The 24,170-nt window shown below is 42.4% G+C and overlaps 1 protein-coding gene across 1 annotated transcript in view; it reads left to right on the top strand.

Annotated features, from left to right (window-relative positions):
- The window catches only part of ivd (isovaleryl-CoA dehydrogenase), a 57,404-nt gene that overhangs the window by 18,742 nt on the left and 14,492 nt on the right, over window positions 1-24,170 (top strand). The window contains exons 5-8 of the mRNA XM_055640983.1: window positions 5,607-5,700; window positions 12,402-12,538; window positions 15,873-15,969; window positions 17,401-17,494. Of these exons, the coding sequence (XP_055496958.1) occupies window positions 5,607-5,700; window positions 12,402-12,538; window positions 15,873-15,969; window positions 17,401-17,494 (422 nt within the window). The remainder of the gene's footprint in view (window positions 1-5,606; window positions 5,701-12,401; window positions 12,539-15,872; window positions 15,970-17,400; window positions 17,495-24,170) is intronic.

Genomic DNA, 24,170 nt, shown 5'->3' with positions numbered 1-24,170 from the left:
ATTCTCTAACAATTTAGCTGCTATTACTGTAATTAACAATCTACTCCTGCTGGTTTATCTGCCCATCTTATCTTCTCCATGCCAATTCTGCTATCTGTTCCTTTGTGTCGGAATCATTCACCACTATTGTCATTGTGCCAGTCTTCATATTCAGGGTTCCCTCCACTCTACGCATTTTCATATTGCTATATGCCCAAGAATATTTCATTCCCAAAATTGACCACTGCTGCCAAGTTTCTACAGTGGTTATAAGGTCAAACCCATTTTCCTAATTTGGTTGTCTTTATCATGGATACAATTAGCATTTATAGAAATTTAAACTTTAAACTTAGAATTTTAATCCACCTATTAAGGTCTTTCACCACTTTCCAGGAGACCATTTGGCTAATTTATTTAAAGCTAGCTCCATAAGAACAATCCCATCAATTGTATTCCTTTTCCCCTAAAGAACTACAAATGATTCTCTATTACATGTCCGTCAACTACGTTTTTTTTCTTGAATTGATCTTGTTCATTGGTGCTAATCCTGTTCAGCTTTCAGTCCCTCCCAACTGTGCTTTGTTATATTTTGCCCAAATGGCTATTTTGCTTTCACGGTCTTACATTTTCTCTTTAAATTTATACTTCAGGCTGCTTAGGTTACTGGACCATGCCAACACTGCCAATCCCATTTGAAACAACCAGTCACCACCCAAAGGGAAAGCTCCACTGAGAGAACCATTCCAATAATCTTTTATGTTCAAATCCTGAGGGAACTGTAATAAAAAAGAGTCTTCTAAGTGCAGTGCAGAAGCAGGCTCTTCAGCCCAGCAAGTTCATTGCCACCCAAGAAGCACTTATTTTTATACTAGGCCCATCCTTCCCCTTATTATCCTCTCACATTACTATCAACTCTAGCCAGATTCTACCACTCATCAATGTACTCGGGGCAGTTTAAGCCCCATTTAACTTCCCAACCTGCACAGTTTTGGGATATGGGAGGAAACTGGAACGCCCACACAGTTACAGAACGAAGATGTAATCTTTACATTGACAGTGCCTACAGTCAGGAATGAATCCGAGTCACTGGAGCTGTGCAACAGCAGCTCTTCTAGCTGTGCCACTGTGGCATCTCTTTACAGTATAATGTCAGGCTCATGTACCTGTAAAATAGCACCAGAGTGGAGCAGTTTGAAGTTAAGGTGTTACCAGTTATACAGTGTGGTCTCTCCAATGATAATGTAGCTCTACCTAGCTCCATTGTGTTTCAGCAAGAGCAGAGGACTAGGGATGTGAGGCGGCTTCTTATTGCAATGCCTGATTTCATTTTGTCTCGTGTAAGGAGACTTTTGCTACTGCTTTCCTATCAGCAAGCACTGAATGGTGTAAATTCATTGGAAGGTGTGGAGTTCTTTATTGACTTTGCAGGGTAGATATGGAATTGATGGTTCCCCAGGTTGGGATGTCCAGAACCAAGATCACAGTCTTTTTCTAGACAACATTGAGAATAAATTCCTTGAGCAATGGATTAATTAATGTTTGGCGTTCTTTGCCAAAGAGACTGTGGAGTATCATTTGTTAAGAATATTTAAGATGACGGATAGATAGATTTGTTACTGTTTTAAGAGTATCAAGGGGCTAGTGCAGGTAAGTGCGATGAGATAAAGGCTTGTATTTCTTATGTACTCGTGACACTAGTGATAACATAACATCTGCAAGGTTTGTTCAGTTACAGATTATACATTTGTTACATGTTTCTGACCTATTAAACTGTTATCCCAATTAGTGAGCTGATAGCAGTTCCCATGTTCATTTCTGGAGAGCTGCCATTTAGAAAGGGCAGTAGTAACAGCTGGAGGTTGCTTTCTAACTTTATTAACAATGTACCATCAGTTCCGTAGCAAAGCATGCCAAATCAAACACCAGCTGTTAATAGATAAAAATGCTGGAGAAACTCAGCATTTCTCCAGCATTTTTGTCTACCTTCGATTTTCCAGCATCTGCAGTTCCTTCTTGTACAACCAGCTGTTAATAACTGCATGGCAAAGTTATGGTCAAATTGCCATTAGGGTTGCTGGAATTTTAACTTGAATGCATGGAGTTACTCCATTTTATTTTTGGACTTAAAATAAGGCTGGTAATCGGGTTAAAATCTCGGAGAACCACAAGTTCGCAACATTTTAAAAGGGTATTGACACAACGCACAAGATTACTGTTCCTGACATTGACAATGACCCAAAATCTTTTAAATGTGTGGGTTTATTTTGTGTTTATCCACATCAGGATGTGGGTATTGTTGGGAAGGCCGGGATTTATTACCAATTACTAATTGCCCTGGGCAAGGAAGGGGTGCAGAGAGAACTTTGTGCAAGACTATAGCCTTTTTTGATGAAAATAAAGAGCTGCAAAGTATGCCACTGCTGAGGGACTGAATGTTTAGTGTGATGGCTATCAAGTGGGTTGCTTTGTCCTGAATGGTGTCCGACTACTTTAGTATTTTTGGAGTGACATTCATCTTGGTAAATGCAGTGTATTCATTACATTTCTGACATGCCTCGTGAATGGTAGGAAAGCTTTGGGATATCGAGAGCCACAGGTTACTTGTTACAAGATACAAGATACCATTTATTTGTCATTTGGACCCCTTGAGGTCCAAACGAAATGACGTTTCTGCAGCCATACATTACAAACAAATAGACCCAAGACACAACATCATTTACATTTACATTGCTGTGATGGAAGGCCAAAAAAACTTATCTCTCCACTGCACTCCCCCCCCCCGATGTCAAAGTCAAAGCCCCCGGCTGCCGATGGCGATTGTCCCGCGGCCATTAAAGCCACGCCGGGTGATGCAAGGTCGCACACCGGGTCTTGGTGTTAGACCCCCGACGTGCGCTCGCACAGTCCCGCGGCCATTCCAAGCCGCGCGGGGCGGTGATGTAAGGCCCCGCTCCAGGAGCTCTTCGACCCCGCAACTCGGGCGGGAGAAGTCGCCGTTGCGGGAGCCCTGAAAAGCGGTCTCCCTCCAGGGACCCGCAAGCTCCCGGTGCCACCATCCGCCAGACCCGCAGTTGCAGCCTCCGAATCTCCGGAGGTCGGGCCGCAGCAGCGCTCCACCACCGCTCTACCCGCCCTGGACTCGGCCAGCTCCGCGATGGTGAGGTGAGTAGTCGGCACCAGAGCCCCCGGTCTTCCTGTTGGAGGCCGCTCCTCGTTGCAGCCCCAATGACAACGGAGACTCGACAAGAAAAGGTCGGGTCTCCCGTGCAGGGAGAGATTAAAAGTCACCCCCTCCCTCCCACACACACACATACCCCAACAAAAAATAACAAAAACTACATAAAAACATAGACAAAAAATAATAAAAACGCAGACGGGCTGCAGAGGCCGTTGCTGACGAGAGTCGCGCCGCCTACCGTTGTTGCATGGTACCCAAGCTCAGAGCTGCTTTTTATATGTCTAGGTCATTTGGATTTCTGATCACTGATGATACTCAGGATGTTAATTATGGTAGTCTTGGTAATAGCAGTGTCATTGGGTGTCGAGTGTGGGTAATTCGACCCTATCATTTGGACTGAAGAAGGGTCTCGACCCGAAACGTCGCCCATGCCTTCTCTCCAGAGATGCTGCCTGTCCCGCTGAATTACTCCAGCTTTTTGTGTCTCTCTCTTTGGAGATGGTTATTGCCTGGTACTGCTCTGGTGTAAGTGTTATTTGCCACTCACGAGCCCGTGCTTGAATGTGGTCTAGATCTTTTGTAGGAAGACTGTCCTCCTGATTACATTTTAATTTTATCTTTGTATGCTTTGTTGTCAACCCCTAGCTAACGATGATCTATTCTCCATTTTCCTTCAACTTAGTCCTCTTTGATGTTTTGTTTTCACACCTTATCATTCCATACCTCTGTCTCCCTCTCCCCTTCAGACTGAAGAAGAGTCTCGATCCAAAACGTCACCCGGGGAGAAAAAAGGAAAAAGGAGGAGGAGCCCAAGGGCTGAGGGAGAGATAGGAAGGGGTGGAGATAGCCAGGGCTAACAGAATTGGGAGAATTCAATGTTCATGCCACCAGGATGCAGACTCCCCAAGCGGAATATGAGGTGCATTGGCTATATTTAAGAGGGAGTTAGATGTGGCACTTGTGGCTAAAGGGATCAGGGGGTATGGAGAGAAGGCAAGTACAGGATACTGAGTTGGATGATCAGCCATGATCATATTGAATGGCGGTGCTGGCTCAAAGGGCCAAATGGCCTACTCCTGCACCTATTTTCTACGTTTCTATGTTTCTTTATGCATCATAACCAACCCCTCAAAGCATTTCCTCACAACGCATGTGATTACCACAGTGTGTAGTCATTGAGGCATTTTGCCTTGGTCTCGGGCACTGGTATTGTGGATGTCCTTTTAAAGCAGATGGGGCCTCATACCATGGTTGTGAAAGGCCGAAAATGTCTGCAAAAACTCCAGCTATTTGGTCTGTGCAGGTCAGAACTCCTGAGGCTTCAACCAAGTGCTGCTAAATGGGATTAGTTTAGATGAGTACTTGATTGGCATGCACATGGTAGGTTGAAGGGCCTGTTTCTATGCTGAATGATTCTGATAGATCTTGTTATCAAGTCAAGTCAAGTCAATTTTATTTCTATAACACTTTTAAAAATGACTCTCATTGACCACAGTGCTTTACATTAGTGCAGATACCAACTTGCTACAAACAGTGGTACATAGATCAACAATACATACATAAATACATACAGCGCTCCTTCAGAGGACCTCAAGAAAGGCTTGAGAGTAGAAATACGTTTTAATTCTAGACTTAAAAGAGTCAATGGAGGGGGCAGTCCTGATGGGAAGAGGGATGCTGTTCGATACTACTTTCCCTTGTGCAGAGTAAAACTCCATCTATTGGAATTTCTCCTCCTTCCCTTTCAGTTTTAACACTTTCTTGATGTCACACCAAGTCAAATACAGCCTTGTTAGTGAAGGCAGTCACTCATGCATTGCCTTTTGGAATTCAACTGGACCACATTTGGACTAAGGTTGTATTAACGTCTGCAGCAGATAGCATTGTCAAAACATTAATGAATATCAATGAGCAGATAATGGGTAAGTAAATGCTACTTAATGATGTCACCTTCTTCACTTTGCAGATGATTGAGAGTAGACTGGGTGATGATCATCTGAAACACAAAGTGCTGCAGGACCTCAGCAAGCCAGCCAGCATCGGTGGAGGGAATGAACAGGCAATGCTTTGCGTGGAACCTTTCTTCAGACCCGAAACATTGCCTGGCCCTTCCCTCCACAGATGCTGTCTGACCCACTGAGTTCCTCCAACTTTCCGTTTTGCTCAAGATCCCGGCAAGTGCAGTTCCTAGTGTCTTGATAATTAACTACATTGGAATTATGGTGCGTTTTGTGGGCACTATAACTAGATAATGTTTTGCATTGCCAGGTAGACAGCAAGTGAAGAGAACGTTTTAAAGCATCACCTGTCTAACCACATTGCAACTAGAAATAAATTAATATTGGTATATTTATGTTGTTCTTACAGCAGCTCCTCCTCAGCATACTTGGCACCTCACTCCAATTGATCAGTGAAGCAAATTTCCATCTGTTTAATTTTCTCTCTTCAGTTAATCAGCGGTGATCATGTGGGAGCTCTCGCAATGAGCGAACCAAATGCGGGGTCGGATGTCGTCTCAATGAAGATGAGGGCAGACAAGAAAGGTTTGTGGAAGTAATGTCATGATGGCTGGTGCCACAAGACATGGCAATGGATTTTGATTGTTGCCGTTTGGTATCTACATTTAAATCTAACCCAGGAGGATAGGATCAAAATTACCATGCAAGACAAGTCCTAGCCCTTTTAACAATACCCCAAGTGGGTGCATTGCTAGCAACAAAAACCTGCCCATCAGTTAGTTATACTTTTCTCTCATTGTGTGGCCATTATGGGATTTAAGTGATCTCTATCAACATTGATTTTATTTGCTACATGTCTCCAAATGGTAACTAGAATTGTTATGATAAATCTGGTATGGTAGGTATTAGGGCAGAAAGTACAGATTAACTGGTATGGCGAGTATAGTTATGTTTGCACAATGATATAAATTGTAAAATTGTTTTTAATTCACTTTCCAAAAGCCAGTGGCGGGATCAGTACTTGTTTCCCGTTTCTAGTTGTCCTTGAACTGATGCTGATAAAATCACTGCACTCCTTTGGGTAAGGTTGTCCCTCCATGCTCTTGGGCAGGGAGTTCCAGGATTTGGACTAAGCAACAATGAAGGACCAGTAATGTATCTGGGTGTTTCCGTAAATAACCCAGTTGTGGATGATCAGCCATGATCACATTGAATGGTGGTGCTGGCTCAAGGGGCTGAATGGCCTACTCCTGCGCCTATTGTCTATTGGTACCAACCTGTGACATGGGTGGTCAAATTTGAAAGTTATTAAATTATAACAAAATACCACAGCATTAAAAATGGGCCTACCTACGATCCTTTTGGGCTATTTTGTGATCAAAATCGACCAAAATTTGACCACAATTTAATACATTCGAAATTTGAAACAAAAAGAGAAAAAAAAAAATTTAAACAAGAAAAAAAAAAAAAATTATATACATAAATAAGAAAGAATATAGTAACTTTCATCGAATTCGATGTTAATTTACTCGAAATTTGCCTGGACCCAAAAGTATCTGTGTAGACAGGAGCATACTTTCAACGATACATGGAGTATCGTTTCTAGTTTGATTGCCCTCGCTACAGTGCACACGCTTTACAACAACATAGCAACAAGCAATGAAAGTTTAACGGAATTTAAACATTTCTATAGTGAACTAGAAGCAACATTTACAAGAAAAGAACAAAAAAGTGCAAATTGATTTTTACTAACCAATGATTCCAAGCAAAAAAAAATGTGAACACAGCGTTCTTCAGAGCTCAGGGTGCTGATAACGTGACCACTTGGATACTGTCTCTTATACTGATTTCCATGCTCCCTTGCAAAATGTCAGCGCATAACCCACCACGTAGTTCAGGTCGGGATCATTACAATTGTGTTGTTTGAATTTTTTTTAAATCGCGACAAGTCCAAAAAAACCGTTATAGCATTGACGAGGTCAGATAGCGGGAGGGCCAACAGAATTAGATGTCAATAAAATAGGTGAGCAAACTAAATTTTTATTTCATGATTTTAAGTTCTATTCATTATTAAGTATTTCAATGGAAAATTTAAACACAAAATATAAACTATTAAAAAGAAACAATGAATATAAAAACGCTTTTCAATCACACATTTCACACGTGACCAAAGGGGCACCGCTACTCACGTTTTGCTGCAAAAACTTTAGGCATCAGAAAACCATCAAATCTGGTGATAAATGATAAAAATCATAAACATAATCAGAATTTCGCTTATATTGAGTTATTTAATTGCAAGATTAGTGATCTTTCTGGTATAAATTAGCCTAAGGATTTGATGAAATCCTGCATGGAAAATGTTACCAAAAAAAGGCAAGAAAACACTGGGACATATCTGATATTTTTCTTTGTAAAAACAAATTTATTTATTTTTGCTTCATCTCATTATTTTGGCTATACACCATGATCTACACTACTTAAAATGCAGGATACGAAACAATTAGATTCTTACATAAAAACAGGAAAATAACATGGAGGTTTGGAGACCTTGTTTCACTACTGAGTACTGCATTTACGGAAACACCGACTTCCAAGTTGGGATAACCTGCACCTGGGAGCAGAATCTGCAGGTAGTGTTGTTCCCCTGCACCTGCTGCCCTGTCCTTGATGGAAGAGACCCAAGTTTGGGAGGTGTATTTGGAACACCGTGGACGAGTGCCTGCAGTACATTTGTAAATGGAGCACACTGCAACCACTAGTGAGGGAAGGAATGTTCATAGTTTTGTGGAGTCAGCAAATTGTGGACGCAGCCCTAACCATCACGCAAACCAACCTCCCTTCTATTGTTTCAATTTATACCTCACGCTGCCTCGGCAAGGCCAGCAACATAATCAAGCACGAGTCGCACCCTGGCCACTCCCTCTCCTCCCCTCTCCCATCAGGCAAAAGGTATAGAAGTGTGAAAACGCACACCTACAGATTTCTTCCCAGCTGTTATCAGGCAACTGAATCATCCTACCACAACCAGCGAGCAGTGATGAACAACGGTCTACCTCATTGGTGACCCTTGGACTATCTTTGATCGATCTTTGCTGGCTTTACCTTGCACTAAACGTTATTCCCTTATCATGTATCTATACACTGTAAATGGCTCGATTGTAATCATGTATTGTCTTTCTGCTGACTGGATAGTACGCAACAAAAGCTTTCACTGTACCTTGGTACACGGGACAATAAACTAAACTGAAGAGTGGTGTACTAGTGCCATACGCTCAGGTTGCTTATACCTGAGCAGTGGCATGCTTCAGGGAGTTGTTGGAACTGCAATCAATTGCCTTTAAATATTTTTTACAAGTTCCAGATTACTAATCATAAAATTGTTGCAGCTGCCATGGTGGATTTGAATTTGGGTCTCTGGATTTTTAGTTTGGTCGTGTAACTGTAGTGCCACCACTGTATCCCTCTTTCTCCCAGTGGCATTTCCCACATTGATACGTGGTCATGTTCAAAGTGAAGCTAGCTGTTGGATTGCAATCCTATTCAACAATTCCACTTTTCTTTTTGCAGTTCATTTTAGTTGGCTGACAGCCTGTTAGTTGGTGTTCACAGTTTGTCTCTGGGGAAAGCTGATTCTAAATAGTTTCCTTCACCATCTGACAACTATTGAACCTTAGATTCACAGCTCACATAAGACCATGGTTGAACCATTTCACTCCAAATACATTTTGAAATAGCTCCCATCTGAATCTTATTTGTGGCAAGATGGGCAAAGGATCCTGAACCAGGCAAACAAGTTTAAGTTTACGTTTAAGATTTGACTGCATACAAGGATGTGCTTCCTGCGGCAGCTGAAGAAGCACAATCTGACACAGGCAATGGTGGTCCGATTCTATACGGCCATCGTAGGGTCTGTCCTCACCTTCTCCATCATGGTCTGCTTTGGCTCAGCCACCAAGCACGACATCTGGAGGCTGAAGCGAATTGTCCGATCAGCTGAGAAGGTTGTTGGCTGCAACCTTCCCCCCATTGACGAGCTGGACACTGCAATGGCCAGGAATAAATCAGGGAAGGTAGTACATCCGTGGATAACAAGGGAAATCAGGGATAGTATCAAAGCGAAGGATGATGCGTACAAATTAGCCAGAAAAAGCAGCATACCGGAGGACTGGGAGAAATTCAGAGACCAGCAGAGGAGGACAAAGGGCTTAATTAGGAAAGGAAAAATAGATTATGAAAGAAAACTGGCAGGGAACATAAAAACTGACTGCAAAAGTTTTTATAGATATGTGAAAAGAAAGAGATTAGTTAAAACAAATGTAGGTCCCTTGCAGTCAGAAACGGGTGAGTTGATCATGGGGAACAAGGATATGGCGGACCAATTGAATAACTACTTTGGTTCCGTCTTCAGTAAGGAAGACATAAATAATTTGCCGGAAATAGCAGGGGACAAAGGAGTTGGAGGAATTGAGTGAAATCCAGGTTAGTCGGGAAGTGGTGTTGGGTAAATTGAATGGATTAAAGGCCGATAAATCCCCAGGGCCAGACAGGCTGCATCCCAGAGTACTTAAGGAAGTAGCTCCTTAAATAGTGGATGCATTAGTAATAATCTTTCAAAACTCTTTAGATTCTGCAGTAGTTCCTGAGGATTGGCGGGTAGCAAACGTAACCCCACTTTTTAAGAAGGGAGGGAGAGAGAAAACGGGGAATTACAGACCAGTTAGTCTAACATCGGTAGTGGGGAAACTGCTAGAATCAGTTATTAAAGATGGGATAGCAGCACATTTGGAAAGTGGTTAAATCATTGGACAAAGTCAGCATGGATTTACGAAAGGTAAATCATGTCTGACGAATCTTATAGAATTTTTCGAGGATGTAACTAGTAGCGTGGATAGGGGAGAACCAGTGGATGTGGTGTATCTGGACTTCCAGAAGGCTTTTGACAAGGTCCCACATAAGAGATTAGTATAAAAACTTAAAGCACACGGCATTGGGGGTTCAGTATTGATGTCGATAGAGAACTGGCTGGCAAACAGGAAGCAAAGAGTAGGAGTAAACGGGCCCTTTTCACAATGGCAGGCAGTGACTAGTGGGGTACCGCAAGGCTCAGTGCTGGGACCCCAGCTATTTACAATATATATTAATGATCTGGATGAGGGAATTGAAGGCAATATCTCCAAGTTTGCGGATGACACTAAGCTGGGGGGCAGTGTTAGCTGTGAGGAGGATGCTAGGAGACTGCAAGGTGACTTGGATAGGCTGGGTGAGTGGGCAAATGTTTGGCAGATGCAGTATAATGTGGATAAATGTGAGGTTATCCATTTTGGTGGCAAAAACGGGAAAGCAGACTATTATCTAAATGGTGGCCGATTGGGAAAGGGGGAGATGCAGCGAGACCTGGGTGTCATGGTACACCAGTCATTGAAGGTAGGCATGCAGGTGCAGCAGGCAGTAAAGAAAGCGAATGGTATGTTAGCTTTCATTGCAAAAGGATTTGAGTATAGGAGCAGAGAGGTTCTACTGCAGTTGTACAGGGTCTTGGTGAGACCACACCTGGAGTATTGCGTACAGTTTTGGTCTCCAAATCTGAGGAAGGACATTATTGCCATAGAGGGAGTGCAGAGACGGTTCACCAGACTGATTCCTGGGATGTCAGGACGGTCTTATGAAGAAAGACTGGATAGACTTGGTTTATACTCTCTAGAATTTAGGAGATTGAGAGGGGATCTTATAGAAACTTACAAAATTCTTAAGGGGTTGGACAGGCTAGATGCAGGTAGATTGTTCCCGATGTTGGGGAAGTCCAGGACAAGGGGTCACAGCTTAACGATAAGGGGGAAATCCTTTAAAACCGAGATGAGAAGAACTTTTTTCACACAGAGAGTGGTGAATCTCTGGAACTCTCTGCCACAGAGGGTAGTTGAGGCCAGTTCATTGGCTATATTTAAGAGGGAGTTAGATGTGGCCCTTGTGGCTAAGGGGATCAGGGGGTATGGAGAGAAGGCAGGTACGGGATACTGAGTTGGATGATCAGCCATGATCATATTGAATGGCGGTGCAGGCTCGAAGGGCCGAATGGCCTACTCCTGCACCTAATTTCTATGTTTCTATGGAAGCGAGCGGGTAAGATCATCTCTGACCCCTCTCACTCTGGCCACACACTCGTTGAATCACTTCCCTCTGGAAGGCGACTCCGGACTGTCAAAGTTGCCACAGCCAGACATAAAAACAACTTTTTTCCACAAATAGTAGCTCTACTCAGTAACCAAAAATCTGTAGCCTCCTTTTGCTCTGGTATTTTATTTAATTGTATTTAATTCACATGTTTATTCAATAATGTTTTATTATTAATGTTTAATATTTTGTGTATCATTCCTAACTGTCACTGTATGTTATGGCGTCACTTGCGGGCAGAGCACCAATCAAATTCCTTGTATGTGGATACTTGGCCAATAAACTTATTCATTCATTCATTTAAGAACCCAGGAATCTGATTAGTTTGGGAGATGTTCTTGCATTTAACGTAGCAAGGGTTTAATTCTTAGGTTGGGGACATAGATATCTTATTCGGGCAATGTACCAGTGAACCACGCAATAATTCTGCCCTTTATAAATGATGCAACCAAATCTGGATATTTGGTCAGCCCCAAAGATTTCAATGTTGTCTGCATAAACGAAGAAATGAAGATTTGGAATTCTCATGGAGTCGCACAGCATTGAAAAATCTTCTGTCCCCCCCAGATTTCAACATTGTCTGTATATTCTCCTGGAGTTGTACCGATTTGAAACAGCCCCTTAAACCCACCAAATCCATGACTGCCATCCATTTTCACGAATCCCCTTTTTATTTTCCACTCATTCCATGTCGACTCCCTCACCCCACCCCTTTCCATATACTAAGATTTGACTGCATACAAGGAGCATTTTACAATGGCTAATCAACCATCCTAATCACACTTCTTTGGGATGTGGGAGGAAACGGGAGCATGCATGAGGAGTTTCATGCAGTCACGGGAAAAATGTGCAAAAGCTCCATACAAACAGCACCAGAATCATGATTGATCCTGAGTCACTGAACCTGTGAGGCAGCACCTCTGCTGGATATGTCACTGTGCGCTATCACTGTTCCTAGGGAGAAAATTCCTCTTGGTATTTGGACAGTAAAACAAATAGCATAGAAGCTATTACCGGTATATACTGCAGTGTGGCAAGATTTACTGCAATAATCTTCTGATTGTTCTGACTCCAATAATCACTGTCTGTGGGTCATTTTTGCTTTTTTATTAAAGGCGATTTTTACATCCTCAATGGCAGCAAGTTTTGGATTACCAATGGACCAGATGCAGATGTTCTGATTGTTTATGGCAAGACGGAAATTCATGCCAAACCAGCATCTCATGGCATCACAGCTTTCATTATAGAGAAGGTAACATTTTATTAGCTTTTTTAATTTGTTTCTTTCAAGGAACTGATTCCTTATTACCTTATAATGTAGGAGGCAATTTGGTCCATGAAGTCAATATTAGCTCACAGACTGATCCCATTTCCTCTTCCGGTTTTCCCCTGTAACCACCCCTCATGTTCCCATCAATTCTTCTTCCCCCCCCCCCCCCCCAATTCTACCACTCATCTACACACTGAGGGCAATTTACAATGATCAAATAATCTACCAACCCGCTGATCTTTGTGATGTGGGAGGAAATGGGATGAATGTGCAAAGGATACACAACACAAGGTCAGGATTATAAAGAATCACTGTTGCCATGAAGTACCAGCTCTTGTTGGGCCGAAGGGCCTGTTTCCACACTGTATTACTCTGTGACTCTGACTCTACTAAGGATATAAGGTCATAAGTGATAGGAGAAGAATTAGGCCATTCAGCCCATCAAGTCTACTCTGCCATTCAATCATGGCTGATCTATCTCCCTCATACATCTTACATCTTCCGAGCCTGTCAAAATGCTAAATTCACGCTTGTTTTTCAAGAGTGAATCGGGGCAGGGAGCTATGCTGTGAAGGCAAAGCTTGGCAAATTGGGAATGACCTGAGGAATTTGTGGCTGGTTGTGATGATCAGGGACTTCCCCACAAGGAGTGCTGAACAAGTAGGGATCTCCTTGTGGCATCTATCACTGGCCTGATAATCTACCCTCATCAGGTGGGGAGTGGGATAATCTACCAATCTCACAAATGGCAGTGGTAATCTGGAATGCCTGTGGCTGATCGTATTGATTGGATATCACTTCAAAATTGGGCCAAATATTCTGGGAGCGCTGTTTGAGGATCTTACCTTCAATTAGTAGTCAAGGTCATAAATGATAGGAGCATAATTAGGCCATTTGGCCCATCAAGTGTACTCCAGCATTCAATCATGGCTGATCTATCTCTCCCTCCTAACCCCAAGTATAGATTTATGGAGTTGATGGCTAGATGAGAGGACTAGACCTGCTCACCACCCATTTTTCCCAATCCTATATAATTGAGACCTTGGCAACTTGCTAAAATTATATTGATTTAAGGAATGAATCGTCTGTCAGTGTTTCTGTGGTAATAGATTCCTTATCTCTCCTGGGGACAAGGAATTTTCTTGCAATATCAAGTTTACGGGGAGGTTTGGGAAGTATTAATCTGCAGTAGATTTTTATCACCATTGTTTTAATCAATTGCTGAGCTACTGATGAATTGGAAAAGATACAAGTGCTGTGCTGAATATTCTACCTTATAAAGGGAGCAGGTTTAGAAGGAGTATAATAGATTACTTTGGAGGAAGAATATGCTGGTATCAGGAGAAACCTGGTGAGAAGCATTCTTTATGGACACGCGTCTGGCAAGACACTGTACTGATCCTTGTGGGATTCCAGCACTATTGCTTCTACTGCCTTGTCTTTTAAATTCATGTAAAATAACAAAATAGACTGGTTCTAGCACCCTCGGTCTTGTGTTGCTCGTACTCCATTCTTGTCCGAAGTCACAATCACCAGTGTTGGAATTGGATAGTGTAGTGATTCTCAACATTTAAAGTCCACCTTTAATGAAATAAGTGCCCCTCCCTCTCCCATATAAACATCTGGTGACTCCAACCTGCTCCATTTGATGACCTTGGAGCTATCAGCGGTTTACCATACATCGGTTGCAACAGAAGTATTGTTATTTTCACTTTGAACTTTCTAATTCCCTTTTATTTACAGCCCCTTTTGCCTTTCCCTTGCTCCCAGAAGGCCAGGCACCCTGAGTTGGGTACTACTGGAATAGTCCATTCTAAACTCTCACAGCCAGTGTGACTTAGGCTGTTGTGCGACGAGGAGTACATAATGGATTTCATCCACATCTTTTAACAGATGGCAGATAGACCAAACATATCACAGCAGGAATGTTTGTTATCTCTCCCTGGCATTTTCCCCATTTGTTTTTACCCTGGTATATCTGAGAGACAATTGTCTTTCCAAGTATCCAACATTTATAACATTCCAGCATATGCAGTTCCTTGTGTGTCCATTTACAACAATGATGCCGGCTCATAAGATCCTCATGCACGTTGGTTTTTTTTGTACCTATCTGATCAGGATACATTTTAATCTCTACTTCGGATGCTTGATACCATTTTGCTTGCATTTTGAATGTATTTCCCCCTCTCTCCGTCCCTCCCCTACCCTAGCTGTCGTACCATCTGTATCTAGCAATGTTACAAAATTTTGAGATTTAAAAAATCGTCTGCAATTTATCCCTCCCCCACCCTAGTTGTCGTTCTAGTTTCACTGCCGTCCTGTGGAGTCTCACTGTATAACTCGGTATCACGGTAGTGCAGCGGTAGTTGCTGCCTTGCAGTTCCACAGACCCCGGTTTGATCCCGACCATGGGTACTGTCTGTGCGGAGTTTATACGTCCTCCCCGTGACCGCGTGGGATTTCTTCGATATCTTCAGTTTCTTTCCACACTTCAAAGACGTATGGGTTTGTAGGTTAATTGGCTTGGTATAAATGTAAATTGGCCCTCGTATGTGTAGGATAATGTTATTGTGATGGGATTGCTGATCGGTGTGGACTCGGTGGGCCGAATTGCTGCCCTGTATCTCTAAACTAAAGTAAACTAAAACTGTCCCCAACAATGGGCCATTGTGGGCTCTACCTTTCGTTGATCATAGGTGCTTTTTGCATATATTTCATTCATTTGTTCTATGTACCTTCTAATCTCTCGTTTCCCTCTCCCGACTCTCAGTGTGAAGGAGGGTCTTGACCAGAAACGTCACCTGTTCCTTTTCTCCAGAGATGCTATCTGACCTGATGAGTTACTCCAGCTTTTTGTGTCTAACTTTGGCATCTGCAGCTCCTTCCTTCACATTCAGATAATTCAAGTTAGCTCAGTGTGACAAGTGAGGTGCAATAGATTTGCTTTATTGTCTTGTCACTGCATTGCTCCTATTTCTTTATGAAGAAGAGGACAGAGGTAGATATTTAAGATGCATGGTAGACAAAAATGCTGGAGAAACTCTCTCTGAAGAAGGGACTTGACATCTATTCCTTTGCTCCATAGATGCTGCCTCACCCGCTGAGTTTCTCCAGCATTTTTGTCTACCTTCGATTTCTCCAGCATCTGCAGTTGTTTCTTAAATATTTAAGATGCATGATCAGCTGTGAGCCACTTGCTCTCATGGGGTTGGAACAGGTTTGAGAACAAGACAGACTAGTGCAGTTAACAGCAAATCTGCTAGCAATGAAATTGATGCTGTTCTTGGTGCACTGAGTGTTTTGTTTATGTTTCAAGGACATGCCAGGATTCAGCACAGCTCAAAAACTTGATAAATTGGGAATGAGGGGCTCCAACACATGTGAGCTAATCTTTGAGGACTGCAAAGTGCCAGGTATTAAATTGTTTCCTTATTTGAACCTAATTGTATGATTCATCATCTATGCTGAAATAGTAGTGGAAGCAGCTTCAAGAACATTCATAGTGGCGCAGTGACAGATTTGCTGTCTTACAGCGCCAGAGACCCGGGTTCAAAAGACAATAGGTGCAGGAGTAGGCCATTTGGCCCTTCGAGCCAGCACCACCATTCAATGTGATCATGGTTGATCATCTGCAATCAGTACTCCGTTCCTGCCTTCTCCCCACATACCCTGGCTCCGCTATCTTTAAGAGCTCTATTTAACTCTCTCTTGAACCGGCCTCCACTGCCTTCTGAGACAGAGAATTCCACAGACTCACAATTCTCTGTGTGAAAAGGTTTTTCCTCATCTCCGTTTCAAATGGCTTACCCCTTATTCTTAAACTGTGGCCCCTGGTTCTGGACTCCCCCAACATCGGGAACATGTTTCCTGACTCTAGAGTGTCCAAACCCTGAATAATCTTATGTTTCTGACCTTCGATCCTGACCTCGGGTGCTGTCTGTATGGAGTTTGCAAATTCTCCCTGTGACTAAATAGATTTTCTCCGGGTGCTCTGGTTTTCAGTCAAATGCCACAGACATGCAGGTTTGTAGGTTAATTGGCTTCTATGAATTATCCGTCGTCTGTACGATAGAACATAGTGTATGGGTGATTGCTGGTCGATGCATACTCAGTGGCCTGAAGGGCCTGTTTCCACACTGTATCTCTAAACTAAACATTTTTGAAAAATAATCGGATATGTGCTTGAAAATAAATTCATCAGTACAGTGGCTCTGGGTGAGTGTGAATAATTAGATACTTAAGGAAAACTGGCAAAGACAAAATGGGCTGAATGTCCTCAATTGTATCATAAATAAAAGGGACATTGTAAGATGCCTGTTTCATGAGTGCTCAGCCTGTTCAATGCTCAAGCTCGTGATAATGTGGCAAGCAATTGAACCTTAAAGAGAAGGGTAGCCTTTGCCCACCACCTCCTTCCCAGACTAAAGCAGATATAATTGACCATGGGCCGAGCTGTCAGTTGAATCAATGGATGTATCTGAGTGATCCCATTCTATGCTTGCAAAGCATTTTATTAACACCCAGTTTCAATCCCAGCTTGTTTTGGCTCTCGCATTAATGATTAAGTCCACTTTGCACAAAATGTCTTCTGAGGATTTGGGCAGGTATCAGCGCAAATCAATTTGGCTGGGGTCCTGTGTACTGTTGAAGAATGATCGGGTTCATGGACCTGATCGTGAGTGTGCATTCAGAACTCCCAGGCAATGAAATTTCCTCAAGGCTTTGTCCGGGATGAATAGTGACAACAGTTTCTTTAGACATTTGTTCAGTATAGCTACAAACTGATCCTAGCTTGTATTTTAAAGGTATGGCATTGACAGCTGTCTATCATTTAATGGTTTCAGTCAACAACATCCTGGGAGAACTGAACAAAGGTATCTATGTGCTGATGAGTGGTCTGGATTTGGAACGACTGGTATTGTCTGCTGGCCCTCTAGGGTAAGAAATTACTTCTGTATCTTTCCCTATAACACATCTGCTTAACAATGATTGATGTTTTAATATGACATAAGGTATTTGAATACAAGTACCTTTGTTGTTTTATGTACCTTGTTTTGGATTGGAAATTTGTATATTGTTTTCCTACTTATTTTTCCTTATGCATAGGAGATTGTTCAGAGTATTGAGTTCATGCTGCCTCCTCAGGAATTTCTATCAGACCCAGTCCACAATGCATTTTCCTGTAGCTGGTACTGTCTAAGAATCCTCTACATTTCTACTTACCACCCGCATACACTAGGGACAACTTACTGTAGCTTGTTAACTAACCGTTAGCTTGTCTTTGGGATGTGGAAGGAAACCGGAGTACCCGGGAAAACACATGCAGACACGGATAAATGTAAATTTCTCATACACAGTGCCAAAGGTCAGAGTCAAATTTGGGTTACTGAATTGGTGAGGCCATGGACGATACCATCTCCACTGTTCTGCTTTGAGACTTTGAGAACACTAAGGTGGGGTTGTTATACAGTACTCTTTATTCAGTTATCCCAATAACGAACCAAACTACATTGACCACTGTGCTAAAAATAGGCAGTACTGTATTTTGCCCCAATCTTTCTTGCTAATCTTAAAAGTATGGATTAGAAACATAGAAAATAGTGCAGGAATAGGCCATTCGACCCTTCGAGCCAGCAACACCATTCAATATGGTCATGGCTGATCATCCAAAATCCGTACCCCATTCCTGCTTTTTCCCCATATCCCTTGATTCCGTTAATCCTAAGAGTTGAATCTCACACTCTCTTGAAAACATGCAGTGAATTGGCCTCCACTGCCTTTCATGGCAGAGAATTCCACAGATTCACAACTCTCTGGATGAAAAAGTTTTTCCTCATCTCAGTCCTAAATGACCTACCCCTTATTCTTAAACTGTGACCCCTGGTTCTGGACTTCCCCCAACATCGGGAACATTTTTCCTGCATCTAGCCTGTCCAATCCCTTAAGAATGTTATGTTTCTATAAGATTTCCTCTTATCCTTCTAAATTTCATTCTGGTTGGAGTAAAAATCCAAAGCTGTCTGCAGCCCTCTGGTGTGCGTTAAATGTATGTTTGACTAAAACAGTGGAAGCTGTGCAAAGTGTGAATGTAAAAACATACTGTGCCCTCCATAATGTTTGGGATAAAGACACATCATTTATTTATTTGCCTCTGTAAGATTTGTAGTAGAAAAAAATCACGTGGTTAAAGTGTACATTGTCAGATTTTATTAAAGGCCATTTTTTGTACATTTTGGTTTCACCATGTAGAAGTTACAACTGTGTTTATACATAGTCCCTCCATTTCAGGGCAACATAATGTTTGGGACATGTGGCTTCACAGGCGTTTGTAATAGCTCAGGTATGTTTAATTGCCTCATTAATGCAGGTATAAGAGAGCTCTCAGCACCTAGTCTTTCCTCCAGTCTTTCCATCACATTTGGAAACTTTTATTGCTGTTTATCAACATGCGGATCAAAGTTGTGCCAATGAAAGTCAAAGAAGCCATTATGAGACTGAAAAAGAAGAATAAAACTGTTAGGGACATAAGCCAATCCTTAGTCTTACGAAAATCAACTGTATGGAATATCATTAAAAAGAAAGAGAGCACTGGTGAGCTTACTAATCACAAAGGGACTGGCAGGTCAAGGAAGACCTCCACAGCTGATGACAGAAGAATTCTCTCTATAATAAAGAAAAATTCCATTCACCTCTCTGACAGATCAGAAAAACTCTTCAGGAATCAGGTGTGGATTTGTCAATGACCACTGTCCGCAGAAGATTTCATGAACAGAAATACTGAGGCTACACTGTATACTGAGGCAAACCACTGGTTAGCTGCAAATATAGAATGGCCAGGTTACAGTTTGCCAAGAAGTACTTAAAGAGCACCCACAGTTCTGGAAAAAGTTGTCGTGGACAGATGAGTCGAAGATTAACATATCAGAGTGATGGCAAGAACAAAGTATGGAGGAGAGAAGGAACTGCCCAAGATCGAAAGCATACCACCACATCTGTGAAACACGGTGGTGGGGGTGTTATGGCCTGGGCATGTGTGGCTGCTGAAGGTACTGACTCACTTATCTTCATTGATGATACAACTGCTGATGGTAGTAGCATAATGAATTCTGAAGTGTATAGATACATCCTATCTGCTCAAGTTCAAACAAATACCTTAAAACTCTTTGGCCGGTGGTTCATTCTACAGCAAGACAATGATCCCAAACATACTTCTAAAGCAACAAAGGAGTTTTTCAAAGCTAAAAAGTGTGAGCTTGCCTTTTATATGCTGAAGAGAAAACTGAAGGGGACTAGCCCCCAAAACAAGCATCAGCTAAAGATGGCTGCAATACAGGCCTGGCAGAGCATCACCAGGGAAGACACCCAGCAACTGGTGATGTCCATGAATCGTAGGCTTCAAGTAGTCATTGCATGCAAAGGATATGTAACAAAATACTAAACATGACTACTTTCATTTACATTACTTTGCTGTGTCCCAAACATATGGTGCCCTGAAATGGAGGGACTATGTGAAACCGAAAAGTATAAAAATGGCCTTTATTAAAATCTGACAGTGTATACTTTAACCACATTTGATTTTTTTTCCATTACAAATCTCAAATTGTGGATAGACAAATAAATAAATGATGGGTCTTTGTCCCAAACATTGTGGAAGGTACTATACGAGCTGAACATTTGCTTATCTGTGCCTGTGGGTCCATTATCTCTGAAATAGGAAAAGAATAGTGTGAGATTTAGGCTAAAACTCAAGTACAATATTGAGGTTCAATGCAAAATTACAGTGTTTGAGACATGTGGACAGATATGTGAATAGGAATGGTTTAGATGCATATGGTCCAAGCACCGGCAAATGGGACTAGCCCAGGTAAGCAACTTGGTTAGGGTGGATCGGTTGGGGTGAAGAATCGGTTGGGGTGCGAAAATGCATTTTGTTGTCTCTGTACTGTACACTGACAATGACAATTAAAATTGAATCTGAATCTGAATCAGTTTCTATGCTGTTTAGCTCCATGATTGTCAGAGTTGCCAAACTCCAGATAATATATTAAACCAAAACCGCAGCCGCTCATAAGGCAGGAACAAAACATCCCTTGGCACAATCTCTAAAAAGGAACATGGGATTTCTTACTCCACTGCACAATATATCTTGGCCAGCAATTCAAAGGTGATTGTCCTTCAAGAGTACTTATTGCTGTAAAGTGATTTAGACATTGCGGGACTGCTGGCAGAGATATTGGTATTATGAATAGCCACGGGTGAAGTGCAGTAGAATGGTGGTTGGCTAATGTGGTGCTGCAAGGAAAAGCCCGGCAACTACAGACTGGTGAGCCTAACATCAGTGTTTTAGAAGGAACTGTAGATGCTGGAAAATCGAAGGTAGACAAAAATGTTGGAGAAACTCAGCAGGTGCAGCAGCATCTATGGAGCGAAGGGAATAGGCAACGTTTCGGGCCGAAACCCTTCTTCAGCCACCATCATCAGCCTATCATCAGTGGTGGGTAAGTTAATGGAGGGGGTATTAGAGGCTGGGTCAACATGCATTTAGAAATGCAAGGATTGATGAGAGATAGTCAGCATGGCTTTATGCATGAGAAATATTGTCTCACAAATTGAATGGGGTTTTTTTGAAGAGATGTCCCAAGAAGACTGAGGGCAGTGCAGTAGACATTGTCTATATGGTCCTATCTAGGACTTTGACAATGTACAGCATGGTAGGCTGTTCTAGAAGGTTAGATCACATGGATACAAAATTGGCTTGAAGATCAGAAGCCCAGGGCAGTGGTAGTAGAGGGTTGTTCTTCAGACTGTCGGCCTGGAACGAATGATGTGCCACAAAGATCAGTGGTGGGTCCACTGTTATTTGTTACTTTAATTAACGATACAAATCTGAATCTGAGCAGCACAATTAGTAATTTTGCAGATGGCACTAATATTGGCGGTATAGTAATCAGTAATGAAGGCTATCTCAGGTTACAATGGGATCTTGATCAATTGGGTCTAGGGGTTCATAATTGTGGTTTAATTCAATTAAGTGGTGGTTCCACAACAGAGACACTTTGGGGTGCAGGTACTTGGTTCCATGAAAGTCCACCACAAGTAGAGGGAGAAGGTGTTTGGCATACTTGGCTTCATCAGTCTGGTATTAAGCACAGAAATTGAGACATCATGTTACAGCTGTACAAGATGCTGGGTAAGGCCGTATACAGTTCTGGACACATTGCTATAGAAAGGATGCCATTGAACTAGAAAAGCTACAAAAAAGATTTACAAGGACATTGCCAGATCTGGAAAATTTGAATAACAGAGAGACTGGCTAGGCTGGATCTTTGTTTCCCCCATTTCATGGGAGGCTGAGGGGTGATCTTGCAGAGGTATATGAAGTCATGAGGGGTGTAGATAAGCTGAATAACCACTGTCTTCCCCAGAGTAGGGGGTCTAGAGACCTACAGGACAGAGGTTTATGGTGAAGAAAGGAACTGCAGATGCTGGTTTACACCAAAGATAGACACAAAATGCTGGAGTAACAGCGGGACAGGCAGCTTCTCTGGAGAGAAGGAATGGGTGATGTTTTGGGTTGAGACCCTTCAAGCGGGGAAAGATGTAAAAAGGATCCAAGGGCAACTTTTTTTTGTCACGCAGAGGATGATGCATATATGGAAGAAGCCGTCTATGGAAAAGGTAAAGGGGGGTACAATTATGCAATTTAGAAGATCCTTGGACTGGTACGTGGAAATAAAAGATTTGAAGGGATATGGGGCAGGTGCAGGCAAGTGGAACTAGCTTGTACAGGCAACTTTGTCGGTGTGGACATGTTTGGTAAAAAGATCTGTATCTGAGCTAAATAACTATATGAGAAAGGCTAAAGTGCCCTTTTTTAACACAATAAAAACAGAAAATGTAGGAAACACTCCATATGTCGGCATATGTGGATTAGAAATAGTTAATTGCTTGGGTGGAAGGTCACTGACAGAACTGGGAAGGAGAGAAAACAAGTTCTAACTTGTAGAGAAGGTGGGGAAAGGAATGCATCGAATAAAAGGTATAGGTACAGCCAGGCTACCTTAGTGATAAGATGTTGATAAAGTTATCTCGCCGATAGATTCATGAGGGCTGCATAAGAGAACACAAACAAAGAAACATGTAAAAGCTGTGCAGTACAGAACTGTAGGACAAGCCCAGCGGGTCAGGCTGTACTAGTAGGGAGAGAAAACCAGAGTACGTATTGCAGAAGGATGGCCTACTGCTAAACTGACCAGTTTTGATGCACAGAGGAAGTGAGTTATCTGAAATTGTTAATGATAACCATGTTGTGGCTGGAAGGCTGTAACTTGCCCAGATAGAAGATGAGATACTGTTCCCCCAAGTGCATACACAGGAAATGATAGTTAGGTCATCTGATGTAGGCAGAGATTAGATCCCAGCAAATTGAGTCAATATTACAGATGGATGATCTATAATGTAGATGGAGACTCCAGTAATGTACTGCTACAGGAGATACCATCTTTCAAGTAAAACATTAAACCAAAGTCCTGCCGACTCAGTTTCCTCCATACCATCTCAACAAGTATCGGGGAGCACGTGCTGTTCTGCTACCTATACAACAATGAATATCCTCACCAACAATGGGATAGTACCTTTACTTTCTGGCACTCTTTAGGTAGGAAGCTATTAACTATCGATGACTTGGGAGAAGGTGATTTCAGATGCAGGTCTGGCTTCCATGATGTGCAGTCGTGCATGTTATTCATCTACGGTTGGTCAATACCAAAGCATTAGAGTGTGAAATGCAGGGTGAGTGGGCAAGTACATGCAAATGGATTATTTCAAAATTCAAAATTATCCACTTTGGCTTGGTAGAGTAGGAAGGAAGAATTGTTATTTTACAGAAGAGAATGTAGGCAGTACAATGAGCCAACAAGTGCAGTTGCTACCTCCAATATTCAATCGTGATCTCTGGTGCTGTCTGCGTGCAGAATGCACGTTTTCCCCAGAACGGCATTGGTTTCCTTTGGAGACTCCGGTTTCCTCCCACATCTTGCGGACATGCAGATTGGGAGGTTAATTTGTGTGCTGAAGGGCCTGTATCCATGCTGCATGACTCTAAACACTATGAAAACAGGTAATAAAATGGAGCTGCAGATGCTGATTTATACCACAGATGGATTCACAATGCTGGAGTCGGGCAGCAACTCCAGAGAAAATGGATAGGTGAAGTTTCAAGTCGGGACCCTTCTTCAGACTTATAGATCCCCTGGTACTGGCGGGGATAAAACTAGAAGCAAAGAAAAAAACAGGATAAATCAGGGCCAGCAACAGATGACCTTGGGCAAGTAGGTTCCCTGATAGGCTGACTGTTGGCTAGAGACAGGTATGAGCCCAAACGGGATACTTAGTTGTGAACTGCGGAACTAGTTAACTGACTTTTAGTGGAGGAAGAGGGGCGATGGAGGTGTTTGTAGAAATGGAGAATTCAAGATTCATACCGTTGGGTTGTAAGCTACCCAAACCATATATGAGATGCTGTTCCTCACTCCTAGATTGCGTGCGGCTTCACTCTAGAAATAAAGAAGGCAGTGGACAGAAAGGTTAGTATGGGAATTGTAAGGAGGGTTAA

The sequence above is a fragment of the Leucoraja erinacea genome, chromosome 9 (assembly GCF_028641065.1).
Source record: "Leucoraja erinacea ecotype New England chromosome 9, Leri_hhj_1, whole genome shotgun sequence".
Taxonomy (NCBI): Eukaryota; Metazoa; Chordata; class Chondrichthyes; order Rajiformes; family Rajidae; genus Leucoraja; species Leucoraja erinaceus.
This window is presented reverse-complemented; position numbering and strand designations above follow the sequence as displayed.